Source organism: Coregonus clupeaformis, chromosome 40 (assembly GCF_020615455.1).
Source record: "Coregonus clupeaformis isolate EN_2021a chromosome 40, ASM2061545v1, whole genome shotgun sequence".
Lineage (NCBI taxonomy): Eukaryota > Metazoa > Chordata > Actinopteri > Salmoniformes > Salmonidae > Coregonus > Coregonus clupeaformis.
Genome location: NC_059231.1, coordinates 20,314,349 through 20,337,759, shown reverse-complemented (window position 1 = coordinate 20,337,759; position 23,411 = coordinate 20,314,349). Strand labels below are relative to the sequence as shown.

At 46.6% G+C, this 23,411-nt stretch overlaps 1 protein-coding gene across 1 annotated transcript in view; it reads left to right on the top strand.

The window, feature by feature from the left end:
- Nucleotides 1-23,411, top strand: part of LOC121554968 (zinc finger protein 385B-like) — a 171,856-nt gene that overhangs the window by 55,164 nt on the left and 93,281 nt on the right. Inside the window, exon 2 of the mRNA XM_045212106.1 lies at nt 12,157-12,525. Coding sequence (XP_045068041.1) covers nt 12,159-12,525 — 367 coding nt within the window. The 5' untranslated portion in view covers nt 12,157-12,158. The remainder of the gene's footprint in view (nt 1-12,156; nt 12,526-23,411) is intronic.

The following is a 23,411-nucleotide window of genomic DNA, read 5'->3' as shown; positions in this document are numbered from 1 at the left end:
AATGATGCTGTGTCACCAGACTTGCAGACAGTATGAATGATGTTGTGGCACCAGACTGTCAAGACAGTAGGAATGACATTGTGGCACCAGACTGTCAGACAATATGAATGACATTGTGCCACCAGACTGTCAGACAGTATGAACAACGCTATGGCACCAGACTGTCGCACTAGACTGTCAGACAGTATGAATGATGCTGTGTCACCAGACTTGCAGACAGTATGAATGATGTTGTGGCACGAGACTGTCAGATAGTATGAATGACGTTGTGGCAACAGACTGTCAGACAGTATGAATGAGGTTGTGGCACCAGACCGTCAGACATTATGAATGACATTGTGCCACCAGACTGTCAGACAGTATGAATGATGGTGTGGCACTAGACTGTCAGACAGTATGAATGATGCTGTGCCACCAGACTGTCAGACAGTATGAATGATGCTGTGGCACTAGACTGTCAGACAGTATGAATGATGCTGTGCCACCAAACTCTCAGACAGTATGAATGTAGCTGTGGCACTAGACTTTCACAGTATGATGGATGCTGTGGCAGCAGACTGTCAGACAGTATAAATGACGCTGTGGCACCAGACTGTCAGACAGTATGAATGACGTTGTGGCACTAGACTGTCAGACAGTATGAGTGACGTTGTGGCACCAGACTGTCAGACAGTATGAACGACGCTGTGGCACTAGACTGTCAGACAGTATGAATGATGCTGTGGCACTAGACTGTCAGACAGTATGAATGATGCTGTGCCACCAAACTCTCAGACAGTATGAATGTAGCTGTGGCACTAGACTTTCACAGTATGATGGATGCTGTGGCAGCAGACTGTCAGACAGTATAAATGACGCTGTGGCACCAGACTGTCAGACAGTATGAATGACGTTGTGGCACTAGACTGTCAGACAGTATTAATGACGTTGTGCCACCAGACTGTCAGACAGTATGAATGTAGCTGTGGTACCAGACTCTCACATTATGAAGGACAATGTGGCACTAGACTGTCAGACAGTATTAATGACGTTGTGCCACCAGACTGTCAGAAAGTATGAATGTAGCTGTGGCAACAGACTGTGGCACTAGACTGTCAGACAGTATGAATGATGCTGTGTCACCAGACTTGCAGACAGTATGAATGATGTTGTGGCACCAGACTGTCAAGACAGTAGGAATGACGTTGTGGCACCAGACTGTCAGACAATATGAATGACATTGTGCCACCAGACTGTCAGACAGTATGAACAACGCTATGGCACCAGACTGTGGCACTAGACTGTCAGACAGTATGAATGATGCTGTGTCACCAGACTTGCAGACAGTATGAATGATGTTGTGGCACGAGACTGTCAGATAGTATGAATGATGTTGTGGCCCCAGACCGTCAGACATTATGAATGACATTGTGCCACCAGACTGTCAGACAGTATGAATGATGGTGGGGCACCAGACTGTCAGACAGTATGAATGACGTTGTGGCACCAGACTGTCAGACAGTATGAATGAGGTTGTGGCACCAGACTGTCAGACATTATGAATGACATTGTGCCACCAGACTGTCAGACAGTATGAATGACGTTGTGGCACCAGACTGTCAGACAGTATGAACGACGCTGTGGCACTAGACTGTCAGACAGTATGAATGACGCTGTGGCACCAGACTGTCAGACAGTGTGAATGTAACTGTGGCACCAGACTCTCAGACAGTGTGAATGGCGCTGTGGCACCAGACTGTTAGACAGTATGAATGTAGCTGTGGCACCAGACTGTCAGACAGTGTGAATGACGCTGTGCCACCAGACTGTCAGACAATATGATTGACGCTGTGGTACCAGACTCTCAGACAGTATGTAGGACGCTGTGGCACCAGACTGTCAGACGGTATGAATGACGCTTTGGCACCAGACTGTGGCACTAGACTGTCAGACAGTATGAATGATGCTGTGGCACCAGACTGTCAGACAGTATGAATTACGTTGTGCCACCAGACTCTCAGACCGTATGAATGACGCTGTGGCACCAGACTGTCAGACAGTATGAATTACGTTGTGCCACCAGACTGTCAGACAGTATGAATGACACTCTGCCACCAGACTCTCAGACATTATGATGGACGTTGTGGCACCAGACTGTCAGACAGTATGAATGACGCTGTGGCACCAGACTGTCAGACAGTATGAATTACGTTGTGCCACCAGACTGTCAGACAGTATGAATGACACTCTGCCACCAGACTCTCAGACATTATGATGGACGTTGTGGCACCAGACTGTCAGACAGTACGAATGACGCTGTTGCACCAGACTGTCAGACAGTATGAATGATGCTGTGCCACCAGACTGTCAGACAGTATGAATTACGTTGTGCCACCAGACTGTCAGACAGTATGAATGACACTCTGCCACCAGACTCTCAGACATTATGATGGACGTTGTGGCACCAGACTGTCAGACAGTACGAATGACGCTGTTGCACCAGACTGTCAGACAGTATGAAGGACACTGTGGCACCAGACTGTCAGAGAGTATGAATGACGCTATGGCACCAGACTGTGGCACTAGACTGTCAGACAGTATGAATGTCGTTGTGGCACTAGACTGTCAGACAGTATGAATGACATTGTGCCACAAGAATGTCAGAAAGTATGAATGTAGCTGTGGCACCAGACTCTCACAGTATGAAGGACGTTGTGGCACCAGACTGTCAGACAGTATGAATGACGCTGTGGCACCAGACTTTCAGACAGTGTGAATGACACTATGGCACCAGACTGTGGCACTAGACTGTCAGACAGTATGAATGATGCTGTGGCACCAGACTGTCAGACAGTATGCATGATGTTGTGGCACCAGACTGTCAGACAGTATGAATGATGTTGTGGCACCAGACTGTCAGACAGTATGAATGACGTTGTGGGACCAGACTGTCAAGAATATATGATTGACGCTGTGGCACCACACTGTCAAGACAGTAGGAATGACGTTGTGGCAACAGACTGTCAGACAGTATGAAGGGACGTTGTGGCACCAGACTGTCAGACAGTATGAATGACACTGTTCCACCAGACTGTCAGACAGTATGAATGATGGTGTGGCACTAGACTGTCAGACAGTATGAATTATGTTGTGGCACCAGACTGTCAGACAGTATGAATGACGTTGTGGGACCAGACTGTCAAGAATATATGAATGACGCTGTGGCACCACACTGTCAAGACAGTAGGAATGACGCTGTGGCACCAGACTGTCAGACAATATGAATGATGGTGTGGCACTAGACTGTCAGACAGTATGAATGACGCTGTGGTACCAGACTGTCAGACAGTATGAAGGACACTGTGGCACCAGACTGTCAGACAGTATGAATGACGCTATGGCACCAGACTGTGGCACTAGACTGTCAGACAGTATGAATGATGCTGTGCCACCAGACTGTCAGACAGTATGAATGACGTTGTGGCACCAGACTGTCAGACAGTATGAATGACGTTGTGGCACTAGACTGTCAGAAAGTATGAATGTAGCTGTGGCACCAGACTCTCACAGTATGAAGGACGTTGTGGCACCAGACTGTCAGACAGTATGAATGACGCTGTGGCACCAGACTTTCAGACAGTGTGGATGACGCTATGGCACCAGACTGTGGCACTAGACTGTCAGACAGTATGAATGATGCTGTGGCACCAGACTGTCAGACAGTATGAATGATGTTGTGGCACCAGACTGTCAGACAGTATGAATGATGTTGTGGCACCAGACTGTCAGACTGTATGAAAGACGATGTGGGACCAGACTGTCAAGAATATATGAATGACGCTGTGGCACCACACTGTCAAGACAGTAGGAATGACGTTGTGGCACCAGAATGTCAGACAGTATGAAGGATGTTGTGGCACCAGACTGTCAGACAGTATGAATGACACTGTGCCACCAGACTGTCAGATAGTATGAATGATGTTGTGGCACTAGACTGTCAGACAGTATGAATGATGTTGTGGCACCAGACTGTCAGACAGTATAAATGACGTTGTGGGACCAGACTGTCAAGAATATATGAATGACGCTGTGGCACCACACTGTTAAGACAGTAGGAATGACGTTGTGGCACCAGACTGTCAGACAGTATGAAGGACGTTGTGGCACCAGACTGTCAGACAGTATGAATGACACTGTGCCACCAGACTGTCAGACAGTATGAATGACGCTGTGGTACCAGACTGTCAGAGAGTATGAATGACGTTGTGGCACCAGACTGTCAGACAGTATGAATGATGCTGTTCCACCAGACTGTCAGACAGTATGAATGACGTTGTGGCACCAGACTGTAAGACAGTATGACTGAGGTTGTGGCACCAGACTGTCAGACATTATGAATGACATTGTGCCACCAGACTGTCAGACAATATGAACGACGCTGTTGCAATAGACTGTCAGACAGTATGAATGACGTTGTGCCACCAGACTGTCAGACAGTATGAATGTAGCTGTGGCACCATACTCTCACAGTATGAAGGCGTTGTGGCACCAGAATGTCAGACAGTATGAATGACGCTGTGGCACCAGACTGTCAGACAGTATGAATGACGCTATGGCAGCAGACTGTGGCACTAGACTGTCAGACAGTATGAATGATGCTGTGGCACCAGACTGTGAGACAGTATGCATGATGTTGTGGCATCAGACTGTCAGACAGTATGAATGATGTTGTGGGACCAGACTGTCAAGCATATAGAATGCCGCTGTGGCACCAGACTGTCAAGACAGTAGGAATGACGTTGTGGCACCAGGCTGTCAGACAGTATGAAGGACGTTGTGGGACCAGACTGTCAGACAGTATGAATGACACTGTTCCACCAGACTGTCAGACAGTATGAATGATGGTGTGGCACTAGACTGTCAGACAGTATAAATGACGTTGTGGGACCAGACTGTCAAGAATATATGAATGACGCTGTGGCACCAGACTGTCAGACAGTATGAATGACGCTGTGGCACCAGACTGTCAGACAGTATGAATGACACTGTGCCACCAGACTGTCAGACAGTATGAATGACGCTGTGGTACCAGACTGTCAGAGAGTATGAATGACGTTGTGGCACCAGACTGTCAGACAGTATGAATGATGCTGTGGCACCAGACTGTCAGACAGTATGAAAGATGGTGTGGCACCAGACTGTCAGTCAGTGTGAATGATGTTGTGGCACCAGACTGTAAGACAGTATGACTGAGGTTGTGGCACCAGACTGTCAGACATTATGAATGACATTGTGCCACCAGACTGTCAGACAATATGAACGACGCTGTTGCAATAGACTGTCAGACAGTATGAATGAAGTTGTGGCACCAGACTGTCAGACAGTATGGATGACATTGTGCCACCAGACTGTCAGACAGTATGAATGGCGTTGTGGCACCAGACTGTCAGATAGTATGAACGACGCTGTGGCACTAGACTGTCAGACAGTATGAATGATGCTGTGCAACCAGACTGTCAGACAGTATGAATGACGCTGTGGCACCAGACTGTCAGACAGTATGAATGACGTTGTGCCACCAGACTGTCAGACAGTATGAATGACGCTGTGGCACCAGACTGTCAGACAGTATGAATGACGCTATGGCACCAGACTGTGGCACTAGACTGTCAGACAGTATGAATGATGCTGTGGCACCAGACTGTGAGACAGTATGCATGATGTTGTGGCACCAGACTGTCAGACAGTATGAATGATGTTGTGGGACCAGACTGTCAAGAATATATGAATGCCGCTGTGGCACCAGACTGTCAAGACAGTAGGAATGACGTTGTGGCACCAGGCTGTCAGACAGTATGAAGGACGTTGTGGCACCAGACTGTCAGACAGTATGAATGACACTGTTCCACCAGACTTTCAGACAGTATGAATGATGGTGTGGCACTAGACTGTCAGACAGTATGAATGACGCTGTGGTACCAGACTGTCAGACAGTATGAATGACGTTGTGGCACCAGACTGTCAGACAGTATGAATGATGCTGTGGCACCAGACTGTCAGACAGTATGAATGATGGTGTGGCACCAGACTGTCAGACAGTATGAATGATGCTGTTTCACTAGACTGTCAGACAGTATGAATGACGTTGTGGCAACAGACTGTCAGACAGTATGAATGAGGTTGTGGCACCAGACTGTCAGACATTATGAATGACATTGTGCCACCAGACTGTCAGACAATATGAACGACGCTGTTGCAATAGACTGTCAGACAGTATGAATGAAGTTGTGGCACCAGACTGTCAGACAGTATGGATGACATTGTGCCACCAGACTGTCAGACAGTATGAATGGCGTTGTGGCACCAGACTGTCAGATAGTATGAACGACGCTGTGGCACTAGACTGTCAGACAGTATGAATGATGCTGTGCAACCAGACTGTCAGACAGTATGAATGACGCTGTGGCACCAGACTGTCAGACAGTATGAATGACGTTGTGGCACTAGACTGTCAGACAGTATTAATGACGTTGTGCCACCAGACTGTCAGACAGTATGAATGTAGCTGTGGTACCAGACTCTCACATTATGAAGGACAATGTGGCACTAGACTGTCAGACAGTATTAATGACGTTGTGCCACCAGACTGTCAGAAAGTATGAATGTAGCTGTGGCAACAGACTGTGGCACTAGACTGTCAGACAGTATGAATGATGCTGTGTCACCAGACTTGCAGACAGTATGAATGATGTTGTGGCACCAGACTGTCAAGACAGTAGGAATGACGTTGTGGCACCAGACTGTCAGACAATATGAATGACATTGTGCCACCAGACTGTCAGACAGTATGAACAACGCTATGGCACCAGACTGTGGCACTAGACTGTCAGACAGTATGAATGATGCTGTGTCACCAGACTTGCAGACAGTATGAATGATGTTGTGGCACGAGACTGTCAGATAGTATGAATGATGTTGTGGCCCCAGACCGTCAGACATTATGAATGACATTGTGCCACCAGACTGTCAGACAGTATGAATGATGGTGGGGCACCAGACTGTCAGACAGTATGAATGACGTTGTGGCACCAGACTGTCAGACAGTATGAATGAGGTTGTGGCACCAGACTGTCAGACATTATGAATGACATTGTGCCACCAGACTGTCAGACAGTATGAATGACGTTGTGGCACCAGACTGTCAGACAGTATGAACGACGCTGTGGCACCAGACTGTCAGACAGTATGAATGTAGCTGTGGCACCAGACTCTCAGACAGTGTGAATGGCGCTGTGGCACCAGACTGTCAGACAGTATGAATGTAGCTGTGGCACCAGACTGTCAGACAGTGTGAATGACGCTGTGCCACCAGACTGTCAGACAATATGATTGACACTGTGGTACCAGACTCTCAGACAGTATGTAGGGACGCTGTGGCACCAGACTGTCAGGCGGTATGAATGACGCTTTGGCACCAGACTGTGGCACTAGACTGTCAGACAGTATGAATGATGCTGTGGCACCAGACTGTCAGACAGTATGAATGACGTTGTGGCATCAGACTGTCAGACAGTATGAATGACGTTGTGGCACCAGACTGTCAGACAGTATGAATGACGTTGTGGCACCAGACTGTCAGACAGTATGAATGACGTTGTGGCATCAGACTGTCAGACAGTATGAATGACGTTGTGGCACCAGACTGTCAGACAGTATGAATGACGTTGTGGCACCAGACTGTCAGACAGTATGAATGACACTGTTCCACCAGACTTTCAGACAGTATGAATGATGGTGTGACACTAGACTGTCAGACAGTATGAATGACGCTGTGGTACCAGACTGTCAGACAGTATGAATGACGTTGTGGCACCAGACTGTCAGACAGTATGAATGATGCTGTGGCACCAGACTGTCAGACAGTATGAATGACGTTGTGGCAACAGACTGTCAGACAGTATGAATGAGGTTGTGGCACCAGACTGTCAGACATTATGAATGACATTGTGCCACCAGACTGTCAGACAGTATGAATGATGGTGTGGCACTAGACTGTCAGACAGTATGAATGATGCTGTGCCACCAGACTGTCAGACAGTATGAATGATGCTGTGGCACTAGACTGTCAGACAGTATGAATGATGCTGTGCCACCAAACTCTCAGACAGTATGAATGTGGCTGTGGCACTAGACTTTCACAGTATGATGGATGCTGTGGCAGCAGACTGTCAGACAGTATAAATGACGCTGTGGCACCAGACTGTCAGACAGTATGAATGACGTTGTGGCACTAGACTGTCAGACAGTATGAGTGACGTTGTGGCACCAGACTGTCAGACAGTATGAACGACGCTGTGGCACTAGACTGTCAGACAGTATGAATGATGCTGTGGCACTAGACTGTCAGACAGTATGAATGATGCTGTGCCACCAAACTCTCAGACAGTATGAATGTAGCTGTGGCACTAGACTTTCACAGTATGATGGATGCTGTGGCAGCAGACTGTCAGACAGTATAAATGACGCTGTGGCACCAGACTGTCAGACAGTATGAATGACGTTGTGGCACTAGACTGTCAGACAGTATTAATGACGTTGTGCCACCAGACTGTCAGACAGTATGAATGTAGCTGTGGTACCAGACTCTCACATTATGAAGGACAATGTGGCACTAGACTGTCAGACAGTATTAATGACGTTGTGCCACCAGACTGTCAGAAAGTATGAATGTAGCTGTGGCAACAGACTGTGGCACTAGACTGTCAGACAGTATGAATGATGCTGTGTCACCAGACTTGCAGACAGTATGAATGATGTTGTGGCACCAGACTGTCAAGACAGTAGGAATGACATTGTGGCACCAGACTGTCAGACAATATGAATGACATTGTGCCACCAGACTGTCAGACAGTATGAACAACGCTATGGCACCAGACTGTCGCACTAGACTGTCAGACAGTATGAATGATGCTGTGTCACCAGACTTGCAGACAGTATGAATGATGTTGTGGCACGAGACTGTCAGATAGTATGAATGACGTTGTGGCAACAGACTGTCAGACAGTATGAATGAGGTTGTGGCACCAGACTGTCAGACATTATGAATGACATTGTGCCACCAGACTGTCAGACAGTATGAATGATGGTGTGGCACTAGACTGTCAGACAGTATGAATGATGCTGTGCCACCAGACTGTCAGACAGTATGAATGATGCTGTGGCACTAGACTGTCAGACAGTATGAATGATGCTGTGCCACCAAACTCTCAGACAGTATGAATGTAGCTGTGGCACTAGACTTTCACAGTATGATGGATGCTGTGGCAGCAGACTGTCAGACAGTATAAATGACGCTGTGGCACCAGACTGTCAGACAGTATGAATGACGTTGTGGCACTAGACTGTCAGACAGTATGAGTGACGTTGTGGCACCAGACTGTCAGACAGTATGAACGACGCTGTGGCACTAGACTGTCAGACAGTATGAATGATGCTGTGGCACTAGACTGTCAGACAGTATGAATGATGCTGTGCCACCAAACTCTCAGACAGTATGAATGTAGCTGTGGCACTAGACTTTCACAGTATGATGGATGCTGTGGCAGCAGACTGTCAGACAGTATAAATGACGCTGTGGCACCAGACTGTCAGACAGTATGAATGACGTTGTGGCACTAGACTGTCAGACAGTATTAATGACGTTGTGCCACCAGACTGTCAGACAGTATGAATGTAGCTGTGGTACCAGACTCTCACATTATGAAGGACAATGTGGCACTAGACTGTCAGACAGTATTAATGACGTTGTGCCACCAGACTGTCAGAAAGTATGAATGTAGCTGTGGCAACAGACTGTGGCACTAGACTGTCAGACAGTATGAATGATGCTGTGTCACCAGACTTGCAGACAGTATGAATGATGTTGTGGCACCAGACTGTCAAGACAGTAGGAATGACGTTGTGGCACCAGACTGTCAGACAATATGAATGACATTGTGCCACCAGACTGTCAGACAGTATGAACAACGCTATGGCACCAGACTGTGGCACTAGACTGTCAGACAGTATGAATGATGCTGTGTCACCAGACTTGCAGACAGTATGAATGATGTTGTGGCACGAGACTGTCAGATAGTATGAATGATGTTGTGGCCCCAGACCGTCAGACATTATGAATGACATTGTGCCACCAGACTGTCAGACAGTATGAATGATGGTGGGGCACCAGACTGTCAGACAGTATGAATGACGTTGTGGCACCAGACTGTCAGACAGTATGAATGAGGTTGTGGCACCAGACTGTCAGACATTATGAATGACATTGTGCCACCAGACTGTCAGACAGTATGAATGACGTTGTGGCACCAGACTGTCAGACAGTATGAACGACGCTGTGGCACTAGACTGTCAGACAGTATGAATGACGCTGTGGCACCAGACTGTCAGACAGTGTGAATGTAACTGTGGCACCAGACTCTCAGACAGTGTGAATGGCGCTGTGGCACCAGACTGTTAGACAGTATGAATGTAGCTGTGGCACCAGACTGTCAGACAGTGTGAATGACGCTGTGCCACCAGACTGTCAGACAATATGATTGACGCTGTGGTACCAGACTCTCAGACAGTATGTAGGACGCTGTGGCACCAGACTGTCAGACGGTATGAATGACGCTTTGGCACCAGACTGTGGCACTAGACTGTCAGACAGTATGAATGATGCTGTGGCACCAGACTGTCAGACAGTATGAATTACGTTGTGCCACCAGACTCTCAGACCGTATGAATGACGCTGTGGCACCAGACTGTCAGACAGTATGAATTACGTTGTGCCACCAGACTGTCAGACAGTATGAATGACACTCTGCCACCAGACTCTCAGACATTATGATGGACGTTGTGGCACCAGACTGTCAGACAGTATGAATGACGCTGTGGCACCAGACTGTCAGACAGTATGAATTACGTTGTGCCACCAGACTGTCAGACAGTATGAATGACACTCTGCCACCAGACTCTCAGACATTATGATGGACGTTGTGGCACCAGACTGTCAGACAGTACGAATGACGCTGTTGCACCAGACTGTCAGACAGTATGAATGATGCTGTGCCACCAGACTGTCAGACAGTATGAATTACGTTGTGCCACCAGACTGTCAGACAGTATGAATGACACTCTGCCACCAGACTCTCAGACATTATGATGGACGTTGTGGCACCAGACTGTCAGACAGTCACGAATGACGCTGTTGCACCAGACTGTCAGACAGTATGAATGATGCTGTGCCACCAGACTGTCAGACAGTATGAATTACGTTGTGCCACCAGACTGTCAGACAGTATGAATGACACTCTGCCACCAGACTCTCAGACATTATGATGGACGTTGTGCCACCAGACTGTCAGACGGTATGAAGGACGTTGTGGCACCAGACTGTCAGACAGTATGATTGACATTGCGCCACCAGACTGTCTGACAGTATGAATTATGCTGTGGCACCAGACTGTCAGACAGTATGAATAACGTTGTGGCACCATTCAACTTAATGGTGCCAGTCTGGTCAGACAGTCTGGTCAGACAGTATGAATGATGCTGTGGCACCAGACTGTCAGACAGTATGAATGACGCTGTGGTACCAGTCTGTCAGACAGTATGAATGACACTGTGCCACCAGACTGACAGACGGTATGAAGGACGTTGTGGCACCAGACTGTCAGACAGTATGAATGATGCTGTGGCACTAGACTGTCAGACAGTATGAATTACGTTGTGCCACCAGACTGTCAGACAGTATGAATGACGCTGTGGCACCAGACTGTCAGACAGTATGAATGATGGTGTGGCACCAGACTGTCAGACAGTATGAATTACGTTGTGCCACCAGACTGTCAGACAGTATGAATGACGCTGTGGCACCAGACTGTCAGACAGTATGAAGGACGTTGTGGCACCAGACTGTCAGACAGTATGAATGACGCTGTGCCAACAGACTGTCAGACAGTATAGTGACACTATCATAGGTGGAGCTTAGCTCTAGCTGTACTACAGGAAGAAATAGAGATTCAGGATCAGACACTTGCTCAGTGTCCCTTGCTCCATCCAGACGGTCACACAGTCACACGGGCCTTGGTGTGTAGGTCTATCATTCTAATCCATTGTTGTCATTGTCTTCTGCAGGTATGAAGACACCTCTGAGTCCATCCCAGTTCATAGAGCATGGCCGGATGGCCTTCCCCTTCGAAGGCTGTCTGGAGCTGAATCAGCTGATGGGGATGGAGCCTACCACAAACAGCCAAGCCCAGATAAACATGGACCTACAGCAACAGCAGCAGGAGAAGAAGAAGCTGTTTTACTCAATGTGTGAGGTGTGTAACATCCAGCTGAACTCCCAAGCTCAGGCCCTGGTGCACTACAACGGGAGGTCCCACCTGAAGAGGATCAAACAGATGAACAATGGGGAGGTTCCTCCGGCTCCAGTACCAGCTACTGGGTCTCTACCCACCACTACACTGACCCTCAGTACCAGCACCACCAGCAGTAGTACAGGTAGGCCAAATTTATATTTGTTTAGTTTCATTTCTCCAGACACATCCCTTGGCTGCCAAAACAAATGGCGGGGTGACCGCTTCATTGATTTTTCAATCCCAGATTGCCCCTTTAACCAGGTAGTGTCATTGAGGTCAGAAGGGAGACCTGGCCATGAGGTCCATACTGACTAGCTAAGCCTGCCCAGGGAAGGGAGTCCTGCTATTGTCCTACACCCACAGATATCGCTGTAGAAATGACAAGGTCTGTCCTCCCGAGTGGCGCAGCGGTCTAAGGCACTGCATCGCAGTGCTTGAGGTGTCACTACAGACCTGGGTTTGATCCCAGGCTGTGTCACAACCGGCCGTGACTGGGAGTCCTATAGGGTGGCACAGAATTGTCTGGGTTAGGGGAGGGTTTACTTGGCTCATTGTGCTCTTGTGGTGGGCCAGGTGCCTGCAGGCTGATTTCAGTTGAATGGTGTTTCCTCTGACACATTTGTGCAGCTGGCTTCTGGGTTAAGCGGGTGGGTGTTAAGGTCTTGTTTCGGAGGACGCATGACTCAACCTTCGCCTCTCTCAAGCCCGATGGGGAGTTGCAGCAATGAGACAAGATTGCAATTGGATATCATGAAAAAGGGGGTAAAAGACAAGGTCTGTATTCTACTCCAGAGGCATAAACATAGCTGGACAAAATGTGTTTTTTGAACCTTTATTTTGCGAGGTAGTCCCTTTGAGGTCAGATGAGAGACCTCTCTGAAGGGGGAGCTGACTATAGTGACTAGCGCTGGCTCGCCCAGGGAGAGAGAGCACTCTCCTACACCCGCAGATAACTCTATAGAAATGACAAGGATTGGACGGTTGTACTTTTTATTCTAGAGGCGTTAACAGACTAGAGGTGGTGGTGATGGTGATGCATGCTGAGTTAGTTTGCAGCATTCGACTCAGAACCAAAGCTACGTCCCAAATGGCACCCTATTCCCTATATAGTGCCTAGTCAAAAGTAGTGCATTGCATAGGGAATAAGGTGTAATTTGGGATGCACACATGACTTGGTCCCTCTCAGCCATTTTGTTGTTATCTTTCACTGCTCGGTTTGACAGACGTTGCTTCTGAGATCCTATTAAATTATTATTTGGGGAAATGAATATTAATGTTAACCTTTCCATGTCTGCAGTGCCCCGTGCCTGACGAGAGTGACAAATAAATGTCTGTTTGCTGGGTGTTTGGGGTGTCTATTATGAAACAGACTTAGCTACTTTGGGCGGCAGGTAGCCAAGCAGTTAGAGCGTTGGGCTGGTAACCGAAAGGTTGCTGGTTCGGATACCTGAGCCGGCAAGGTGAAAGATCTGTTGATAGCCACTTAACCCTAATTAGCTCCAGGTGTGCTATACTGCTATGGCTGACCCTGTAAAACAACACATTTCACTGCACCTATCTGGTGTATGTGACACTTTTGTTTACTTTTCCATGCCAGTCAGTGTGTGTGTGTGTGTGTGTGTGTGTGTGTGTGTGTGTGTTTGTTTTCAGTAGCAATGCTCTGTTTACTACTGCTGTAATCTCTGCCTCCATACTCTCACCAGTAGTGGCTTAAGGATTTTCATATTCTTCATATTCTACATATTCTACATATTTCACTGAGGGACAAATTCTCTGCTTTGACATATGGGTGACATTTGCGTTTGCATAAGTTGTTTTCTTTATGCTTTGTGTGTGACATGCATACAGAGAGAGTGATTTCCTCTTTAAAACAGATGATTTAATGTGAATTAGCAGCTCGCTCATTTCATGAAAGAGGGCTCAGTGCTAAGCCCAGGCTCCTTGTTTAAATACACAAAAAAATATGCTCCAACCGTAGGCAATGGATAAAGACAGTCTTTCCAGACTGGCTTTACTTCAACATGGTGTAACTTAATTTGCATCACTTTCAAAAAGAGATGTAAACAGACAAGGCAAATGTACGGCCTCTCTAAATAAAGCTTGGTAAACAACAGTTAAGAGTTTTGAAGAGAGAGGTACATTTAGTCTGAAATTTGATGAATAATCCAAGTTTAGCTACATTTTTGCAATATGGCCATTAAGTTATTTAACACACTGTAGGTTTACAATGCAGTGAGGCTGTTTACAATGCAGTGAGGCTGTTTACAATGGAGTGAGGCTGATTACAATGCAGTGAGACTGATTACAATGCAGTGAGGCTGATTACAATGTAGTGAGGCTGATTACAATGCAGTGAGGCTGATTCTGGAATGATGTACAGTACATGCTGTGAAGTTGACTCATGATTGATTTACAGTTGGAGCCGAACAGACGCTATTTCTTACATATCCTCCCAGGATGACAGGACAGAGTGATGGAGTGAGTGACAGTGATAGTGGTGGTTTAGAGGAGGGGCTGTTGGTGTCTCTCTCTATCAGAGGAGCTTATCTGGGCTTGCATGAGATAGTGTTTGTGTGTTTGTGACAAGGTCTGTGGCCTGTCCCAGCCGTGACAGCTGTGGCCCCTGGGAGGTTGATGGGGGGGGGGGTTAGTCGTGACTTGGCCTGTGTCCGTCCTGCTGTAACAACCCCATCCCCTGGCTGCTCACACACACACACACACACACACACACACACACACACACACACACACACACACACACACACACACACACACACACACACACACACACCCCACAGTAGCAGCAACATCAGCCCTTTGTGCTGGTGCCCCACACACCCTCAATAAACAGCAAATAGAGTGAAAAGTGCTGCAGGCCTCACAGGCAGCTCATGGGAGAAACTCTTTCATGCTACAGTACAGCTGTAATGTAGTGAACACGGGTGTGTGTTTGTAGAGGTCAGATGATAGAATGGAATAGTGGATTCATAAAGCCTTGTTCTTAGGACAGGCTTTGCAGACATTAGAGGAATCCACAATGTTGTTGTCTGTCTGGGGTATTTGGGGATAAAATTGGAGAAAACTGGGCTCTCTGAACCCTGCCAAAAGCAGAGTTTGTATGAATAAAGGGCTCCTGTGAAATGTAGGATTTGTCCGTGTAGAAATAGGAGATTGTGACTCCTTTTGTTGACAGTCAACACACAGCTGTCCTCCTTGCATTTGATCAGAGTGGGTGTCCTTCTCTCATTCTTAGCTTGGAGCGAAGTTGGATTGTATGTGACGATCACACGGCAGTTGAGCCGTACCACAGCTACATTTTTAAACACAGCAGGGGTGTCTGTTGCACTGAAACTTTAATGAGCCTTGCCATTATTTGGGGTTGTCTGAGCCGGACATATGTAATTACAGCTGGAGGACTGGAGACAGGCTCTGGTGTTGGTGGTGTGGAGAGAGAGAGATGCACACACGCACGCACGCACGCGCGCACACACACACATACACACACACACACGCTGTCTCTTCTACAGTTTATTTCTGTCTCACAGTGTCAACTAACTGGGTCAACTAACTAGGTCAACTAACTGGGTCAACTAACTGGGTCAACTAACTAGGTCAACTAACTGGGTCAACTAACTGGGTCAACTAACTATGTCAACTAACTGGGTCAACTAACTGGGTCAACTAACAATGCCAACTAACTGTGTTAACTAACTGGGTCAACTAACTGGGTCAACTAACTATGTCAACTAACTTGGTGAACTAACTATCTCAACTAACTGGGTCAACTAACTGTGCCAACTAACTATGCCAACTAACTGGGTCAACTAACTGGGTCAACCTATTGGGTAAACTAACTGGGTCAACTAACTAGGTAAACTAACTGGATCAACTAACTGGGTCAACTAACTGGGTCAACTAAAGCAGCATTCCATAACAGGACTTCATGGCTTTATACTGAGGGGTCTCTTCTCATTCATCATCACAACAGCCTGATGATAACCTAATGACAGGATGTAGAAGTAGCTGGTTGTTCACTCATCTTCAATTGCATAAACTGCAGTGGAGCTTTTATCCTAGTTCACTCACTCCCCAAACCAACCCCTAGCCCCTACGGCCTAGACACTTTGATAGGATTGGATAGGTGTAAACAATATGGTGGTTGCTCCATCTTGCCCTCTGATAGGCTAGATGGGATTGGTGGATGGGGAAAAGGGGCTAATTTGGGATTCATGGTCTGTGTGAAGCAAACCTTTAGCAAACATTCCACTAGATGGCAGTATTGACATCTTCAAAAAATATATTTCTCTCAAAATGTTGGTTTCATGCGATAACAGCAACTGTGGTCAAGTTCATTGTGGGTAACCAAAGACTATTAACTTCTCCTGTGCAGTTAGTCATAATTATTCAGGGTAATTTAGACCAGAATATGTTTAGCAGCATCTTTTTGGGGGAAAGTTTGTTATTTACTCTGAGTGAGTAATTTTTGTCTGTTTGAGCCAGGGGCCACATTACATCCTGTTATGTATTCATATTTGGCAGGTTGGTCTAAAATTATGTTTGTTGGAATGAAGTCATTAGGGAGTTGTTGACAAACGGTCCCCACAACATCCCAGCCGTGGGTGATAGTTTAGTTGTATTATGTATACATTAGCAGTTAAAAGCTGAATTGCAGTATGCAACAAGCACATAAATGAACAACAAAAGAGAAATTAGTCACAAAGTCACAAAGCAAAGCAGAATGTTGGTGATGATGGGGGGACTGGAAGAACTCAACAGAAACACATTATTTTGATTATCCAAGCTATTTATTTAGTTTAACCATTCTGGAATTCATCTGCTTTAAAAGTATATTCAGTGGGTTGTTTTTCAAAAGGTAGAGTGCTGTGTAATGCAACATGATGATTCAGATTACACACTCCTGCAATTTACGAAAGCTACACTAAAGGCTCCTAAATGAAAATGTAATGGCATGTTGAAAGTAGACAGTCAGACAGTAATGTCTCTAACACTGACCCCGTTTCTGCTTCCGCACTTTGCATATTTGACTGTAGCTACCTAGGAGAACATACTTCCTGAGTTTGTTTGTTTGTGTGTGTCTGTTTGTGTGCGTGTGCGTGTGTACGTGTATGTGTACATGTATGTGTGTTCCCCATCATTACATCTCTCTCTCCAAACAGATGGTGACACCAACAACACTCCCATATTGTTCAATCCTGTCCAAAACCTTTTTATTTAATTTTCTCCCTCATAGAAACAACTCCTGTTTGAGCAATATAAATTATGCAAATGTAATGATCAAATTTTCCGTATGAGTGCAGCTCTGCACAGACAATTTGGTATTCAAACACAATCAAATGTCAGTCTGTCTGTCTGTCAACCAACCAGACAGCTACTCAGTGAGACTTCTGAAGAGCTGGCTAGGAGTAGGACAACCTCACTTAGTAGATACTAGACCGAACCTGCTCTGTACCCTTCAATGCCAAGGTTGTGGGTTCAATTCCTGCAGGGATTACATAGGGCAACCTTCAGAGCTACTGTCCCTCAGTGGATAGACCAAATTATGCTATGGTCCGGTGTGCCTTGGTTGGTAAGAGTGTCACGATGACAACACTGCCAAGGTCGTGGGCTCAATTCCCTGTAGGAATTGATTCCCTATGCATTCACTGTACTGTAAGTCACTATGGATAAAAGTTTCCTCTTAGTGGCATATCCGGCCTCTCCTTCTCTTCACCCAGCATGCTCTCATGAGCCTGACTAGGTGTAGGACAACCTTCAAATCAAATCAAATCAAATCAAATTTTATTGGCCACATGCGCCAAATACAACAGGTGCAGACATTATAGTGAAATGCTTACTTACAGCCCTTAACATACAGTGCATTTATTTTTAATAAAAAAGTAAAATAAAACAACAACAAAAAAGTGTTGATAAAAAAAGAGCAGAAGTAAAATAAAATAACAGTAGGGAGGCTATATATACAGGGGGGTACCGGTGCAGAGTCAACGTGCGGGGGCACCGGCTAGTTGAGGTAGTTTAAGTAATATGTACATGTGGGTAGAGTTAAAGTGACTATGCATAAATAATTAACAGAGTAGCAGCAGCGTAAAAAGATGGGGTGGGGGGGCAGTGCAAATAGTCCGGGTAGCCATGATTAGCTGTTCAGGAGTCTTATGGCTTGGGGGTAGAAGCTGTTGAGAAGTCTTTTGGACCTAGACTTGTCACTCCGGTACCGCTTGCCGTGCGGTAGCAGAGAGAACAGTCTATGACTAGGGTGGCTGGAGTCTTTGACAATTTTGAGGGCCTTCCTCTGACACCACCTGGTATAGAGGTCCTGGATGGCAGGAAGCTTGGCCCCAGTGATGTACTGGGCCGTACGCACTACCCTCTGTAGTGCCTTGCGGACGGAGGCCAAGCAGTTGCCATACCAGGCGGTGATGCAACCAGTCAGGATGCTCTCGATGGTGCAGCTGTAGAATTTTTTGAGGATCTGAGGACCCATGCCAAATCTTTTCAGTCTCCTGAGGGGGAATAGGCTTTGTCGTGCCCTCTTCACGACTGTCTTGGTGTGTTTGGACCATGATAGTTTGTTGGTGATGTGGACACCAAGGAACTTGAAGCTCTCAACCTGTTCCACTACAGCCCCGTCGATGAGAATGGGGGCGTGCTCAGTCCTCTTTTTTTTCCTGTAGTCCACAATCATCTCCTTTGTCTTGGTCACGTTGAGGGAGAGGTTGTTATCCTGGCACCACACGGCCAGGTCTCTGACCTCCTCCCTGTAGGCTGTCTCATCGTTGTCGGTGATCAGGCCTACCACTGTTGTGTCGTCGGCAAACTTAATGATGGTGTTGGAGTCGTGCCTGGCCATGCAGTCATGGGTGAACAGAGAGTACAGGAGGGGACTGAGCACGCACCCCTGAGGGGCTCCCGTGTTGAGGATCAGTGTGGCAGATGTGTTGTTACCTACCCTTACCACCTGGGGGCGGCCCGTCAGGAAGTCCAGGATCCAGTTGCAGAGGGAGGTGTTTAGTCCCAGGATCCTTAGCTTAGTGATGAGCTTTGAGGTCACTATGGTGTTGAATGCTGAGCTGTAGTCAATGAATAGCATTCTCACGTAGGTGTTCCTCTTGTCCAGGTGGGAAAAGGGCAGTGTGGAGTGCAATAGAGATTGCATCATCTGTGGATCTGTTGGGGTGGTATGCAAATTGGAGTGGGTCTAGAGTTTCTGGGATAATGGTGTTGATGTGAGCCATGACCAGCCTTTCAAAGCACTTCATGGCTACAGACGTCAGTGCTACGGGTCGGTAGTCATTTAGGCAGGTTATCTTAGAGTCCTTGGGCACAGGGACTATGGTGGTCTGCTTGAAACATGTTGGTATTACAGACTCAGTCAGGGACATATTGAAAATGTCAGTGAAGACACTTGCCAGTTGGTCAGCACATGCTCGGAGTACACGTTCTGGTAATCCGTCTGGCCCTGCGGCCTTGTGAATGTTGACCTGCTTAAAAGTCTTACTCACATCGGCTACGGAGAGCGTGATCATATAGTCATCCGGAACAGCTGGTGCTCTCATGCATGCTTCAGTGTTGTTTGCCTCGAAGCGGGCATAGAAGTGGTTTAGCTCATCTGGAAGTCTTGTGTCACTGAGCAGCTCGCGGCTGTGCTTCCCTTTGTAGTCTGTAATAGTTTTCAAGCCCTGCCACATCCAACGAGCGTCAGAGCCGGTGTAGTACGATTCAATCTTAGTCCTGTATTGACTCTTTGCCTGTTTGATGGTTCGTCGGAGGGCATAGCGGGATTTCTTATAAGCGTCCGGGTTAGAGTCCCGCTCCTTGAAAGCGGCAGCTCTACCCTTTAGCTCAGTGCGGATGTTTCCTGTAATCCATGGTTTCTGGTTGGGGTACGTACGGTCACTTCAGGGCCCTTTCTGTCTGTGGATACTAAACCCAAAACCCTACTATGTCCTGTTTTTCCACCCAGCTACTAGCAGGCTGTCATGAGCCCCGGTTATGATCACAACACCATTCAGCCTATACCCAGATATAACCAGATTAGACTACTAAGTCATTTAGGAGAGTCATGCAGTCTGCTGGCAGCCTAGCTACACATGCTAAGGACATGACCAGGTCAGGTCAGGCATGTTAAACCAGGTCAGCAGTTCACATTAAAAGGCCAGGATAGGGTATGATAGGGCCAGGGCAATTAAGGCAGGTCAGAGTAGGGCAGGATATTACTACTACACTCTTAGAAAAAAAAACTTTGAAGAACCCTTTTTGGTTCTAGGTAGAACACTTTTGGTTCCAGGTAGAACCCTTTTGGATTTTATGTAGAACCCGTTCCTGAAACCAAACAGGGTCCTACCTGGAACCAAAAAGTATTCTCATATGGAGGCAGCTGAAGAACCCTTTTGGAACCATTTTTCCTAAGAGTGTAGGGTCAGAGTAAGGCAACCCTCCAGTTAATGGTCCACCTCTTCAACCTCAAGGCTACCGCGGCTGGCAGCAACACACACTAAGGCCAGTCCAGGTCATGGTATGATAGGGCAGGGCAGGGTAGAGTAGAGTAGAGGAGTGTAGGGCAGGGCAGGGCAGGGCAGGGTAGGGTAGTGTAGTGTAGGGCAAGGCAACCCTCCAGTTACTGGCCCACCTCTCCAACCTCGCGGCTACTGTGTCTGGCAATAAGGACATGCCAGGACAGGACAGGACGGCCGGTAATGCTGTCAGGGCTGTTAGGGTCAGGTGACTTGTCTACACATCATGGGTGAATGACTCTGTCATGGTCCCCAGGCCAGAATGAGGTCATCTGACTAGCATGTTGGCAGGGTGGCTTTCTGTCAGTCTATTTGTTTTTTAGGACAGCCAGTACGTGTAGGACGAGAAAGCGCATGCAGTCTCAATTAGCCTAGTCATCTAGCTCAACTAGCTTCTCCCGGTTTGATGCAGTCAAGACAGGTACTACATAATCATATTGGGGATTGCTTCCCTCATTCGGGTCGGATCGGACCGGGTCTATATCCGACCAGGTCTATACGGAACAGGTCTAGTTGTCCTCGGGTCTGTTCGGAATGGGTCTCTATATAATTTGTATTTATTTATGCTTATTGGGTCCGGATGGGAAAGCCCCAGGTCCATTTCGGAATGGGTCCAACTTTTTGGACCCGTGAAGGCCTCTACAGTATGCCTAATACCTTACCATGGGTTGCTTCAGCAGGCTGGCATTTCAGACTGTTTAGAATGTACGTCTTGGATTAGTAGATGCTCACTGACTGTAGAGTGTACTGAACTGGTAGAAGCTTTCTGGGAATTCAGTTTTATATGTCCTTGGATTAAATAACTATTTGAATAAAAGCTGTTTCTGTTTTGTTTGATGTTCTGTATTTTCTCTCCTCGCCATGGTAGACAAAGGTTTTTATGTGTATACTCATTACGGCTCAAGGCCTAGGCCCCCTCCAGAAGTGCTTCACATTAGGCACAGTGCACATATTCACATTCACACAGTATGACAAACTACAAAGCTGGCACATATTACCATTACAAACATTTTGTAGTAGGATATGAAGGCAACATTTTGTTGATTTACTAATACCATGGCAGTGAAAAGCCTTCCTCATTAAGCTGCTTAGGCTTGGCTTGGCCTCCGCTGTAGGACCTGCTGCCTGCTGCTGCCACTTTCTGTCTGGGCTCAGGTCAGGCAACGGGGCTGGCTGGCTGTTTCTGGCTGGCTGGCTGGCTGTTTTTCTCAGGTGGCTGGCTGGGCTGGCTGTTTATCTTGGAAAGCAGGGCAGGCTGGCTGTTTGGCTGTTTGGCTGGCTGTTGTTTTGGGGCAGTGGGGCAGGCTGGCTGTAAGTTGAACTCAAAGTCAATGAAAAGTAATTATTACTTAAAATGTGAATGTGGTACTGACTCAAAACTAAATGAGAAGTCATATCAACAATTTAAAAAAAGTTATAATAACAAATGATAACTACTGCAGGTTGATATTTTAGAATTGTTTTTAATATCTGTGTTTTTGCATGTACATTCAGTGATTGATTGACCAATCTTATGCTACACAAAGATACATAACATATTGTTTTCTAAACTAATCCAATCATTTAGTTTGATTTTTTGCACCCATTACTGAAATAGTTGTTCTAGTTTAAATGGCTTAGGTACTCTCCTCACACTGTTCCTAACCCTGGCAGTCATTATGAATTACACATCACTTTGCAAGCCAGCATAATGTGATTTGTAGGTAGGGTTACAAAATTCTGGTAAATGCCCTAGAAAATTCCTGGTAAATTCCTGGAAAACCTCCAACCAGGATTATTTTACTGGAAAGTTTGCAGAAATGTGCTACCCCACTTGCAGGCCTGATGTGGCTTGTAAACCATGAGTTTCAAGCCACTGTATTAGGGTAAATCTAGGCCTCAAAATAAAGCCTTATGAGGTATGCAATGTATTGTCATAGAGAGGTTAATGATAGTATTTGCCTTGGAACTCACTTGGTGAAGGCCACAGGATTGAAAATGAATGAAAATCAACTACGTCACTAACAAATACAGTCATGGGTGGTACCTCTACAATTCACTCTAAAAGGCAAGGCACACTGGGAAATTATATTGGAGGCGTGGCTTTGTGGTTCTCTTTTTATTTTATTTTTTTAAGCTGATACAACTCAAATCTGGACCTCCTACAGGGTCATAGTGACTCTATCGGTTTGAGTAATGACTACAAAATCACTGTACTCAGATATCATAGGAGGTTGGTGGCACCTTAATTGGGGAGGACGGGCTTGTGGTAATGGCTGGAGTGGAATCAGTGGAATGGTATCAAATACATCAAACATGTGGTTTGATGCCATTCCATTTGCTCTGTTCCAGCCATTATTATGAGCTGTCTACCCCTCAGCAGCCTCCACTGTCAGATATACACTACACGACCATAAGTATGTGGACACCTGCTCTGTGAACATTTAATTCCAAAATCATGGGCATTAATATGGTGTTGGTCCCCCCTTTGCTGCTATAACAGCCTCCACTCTTCTGGGAA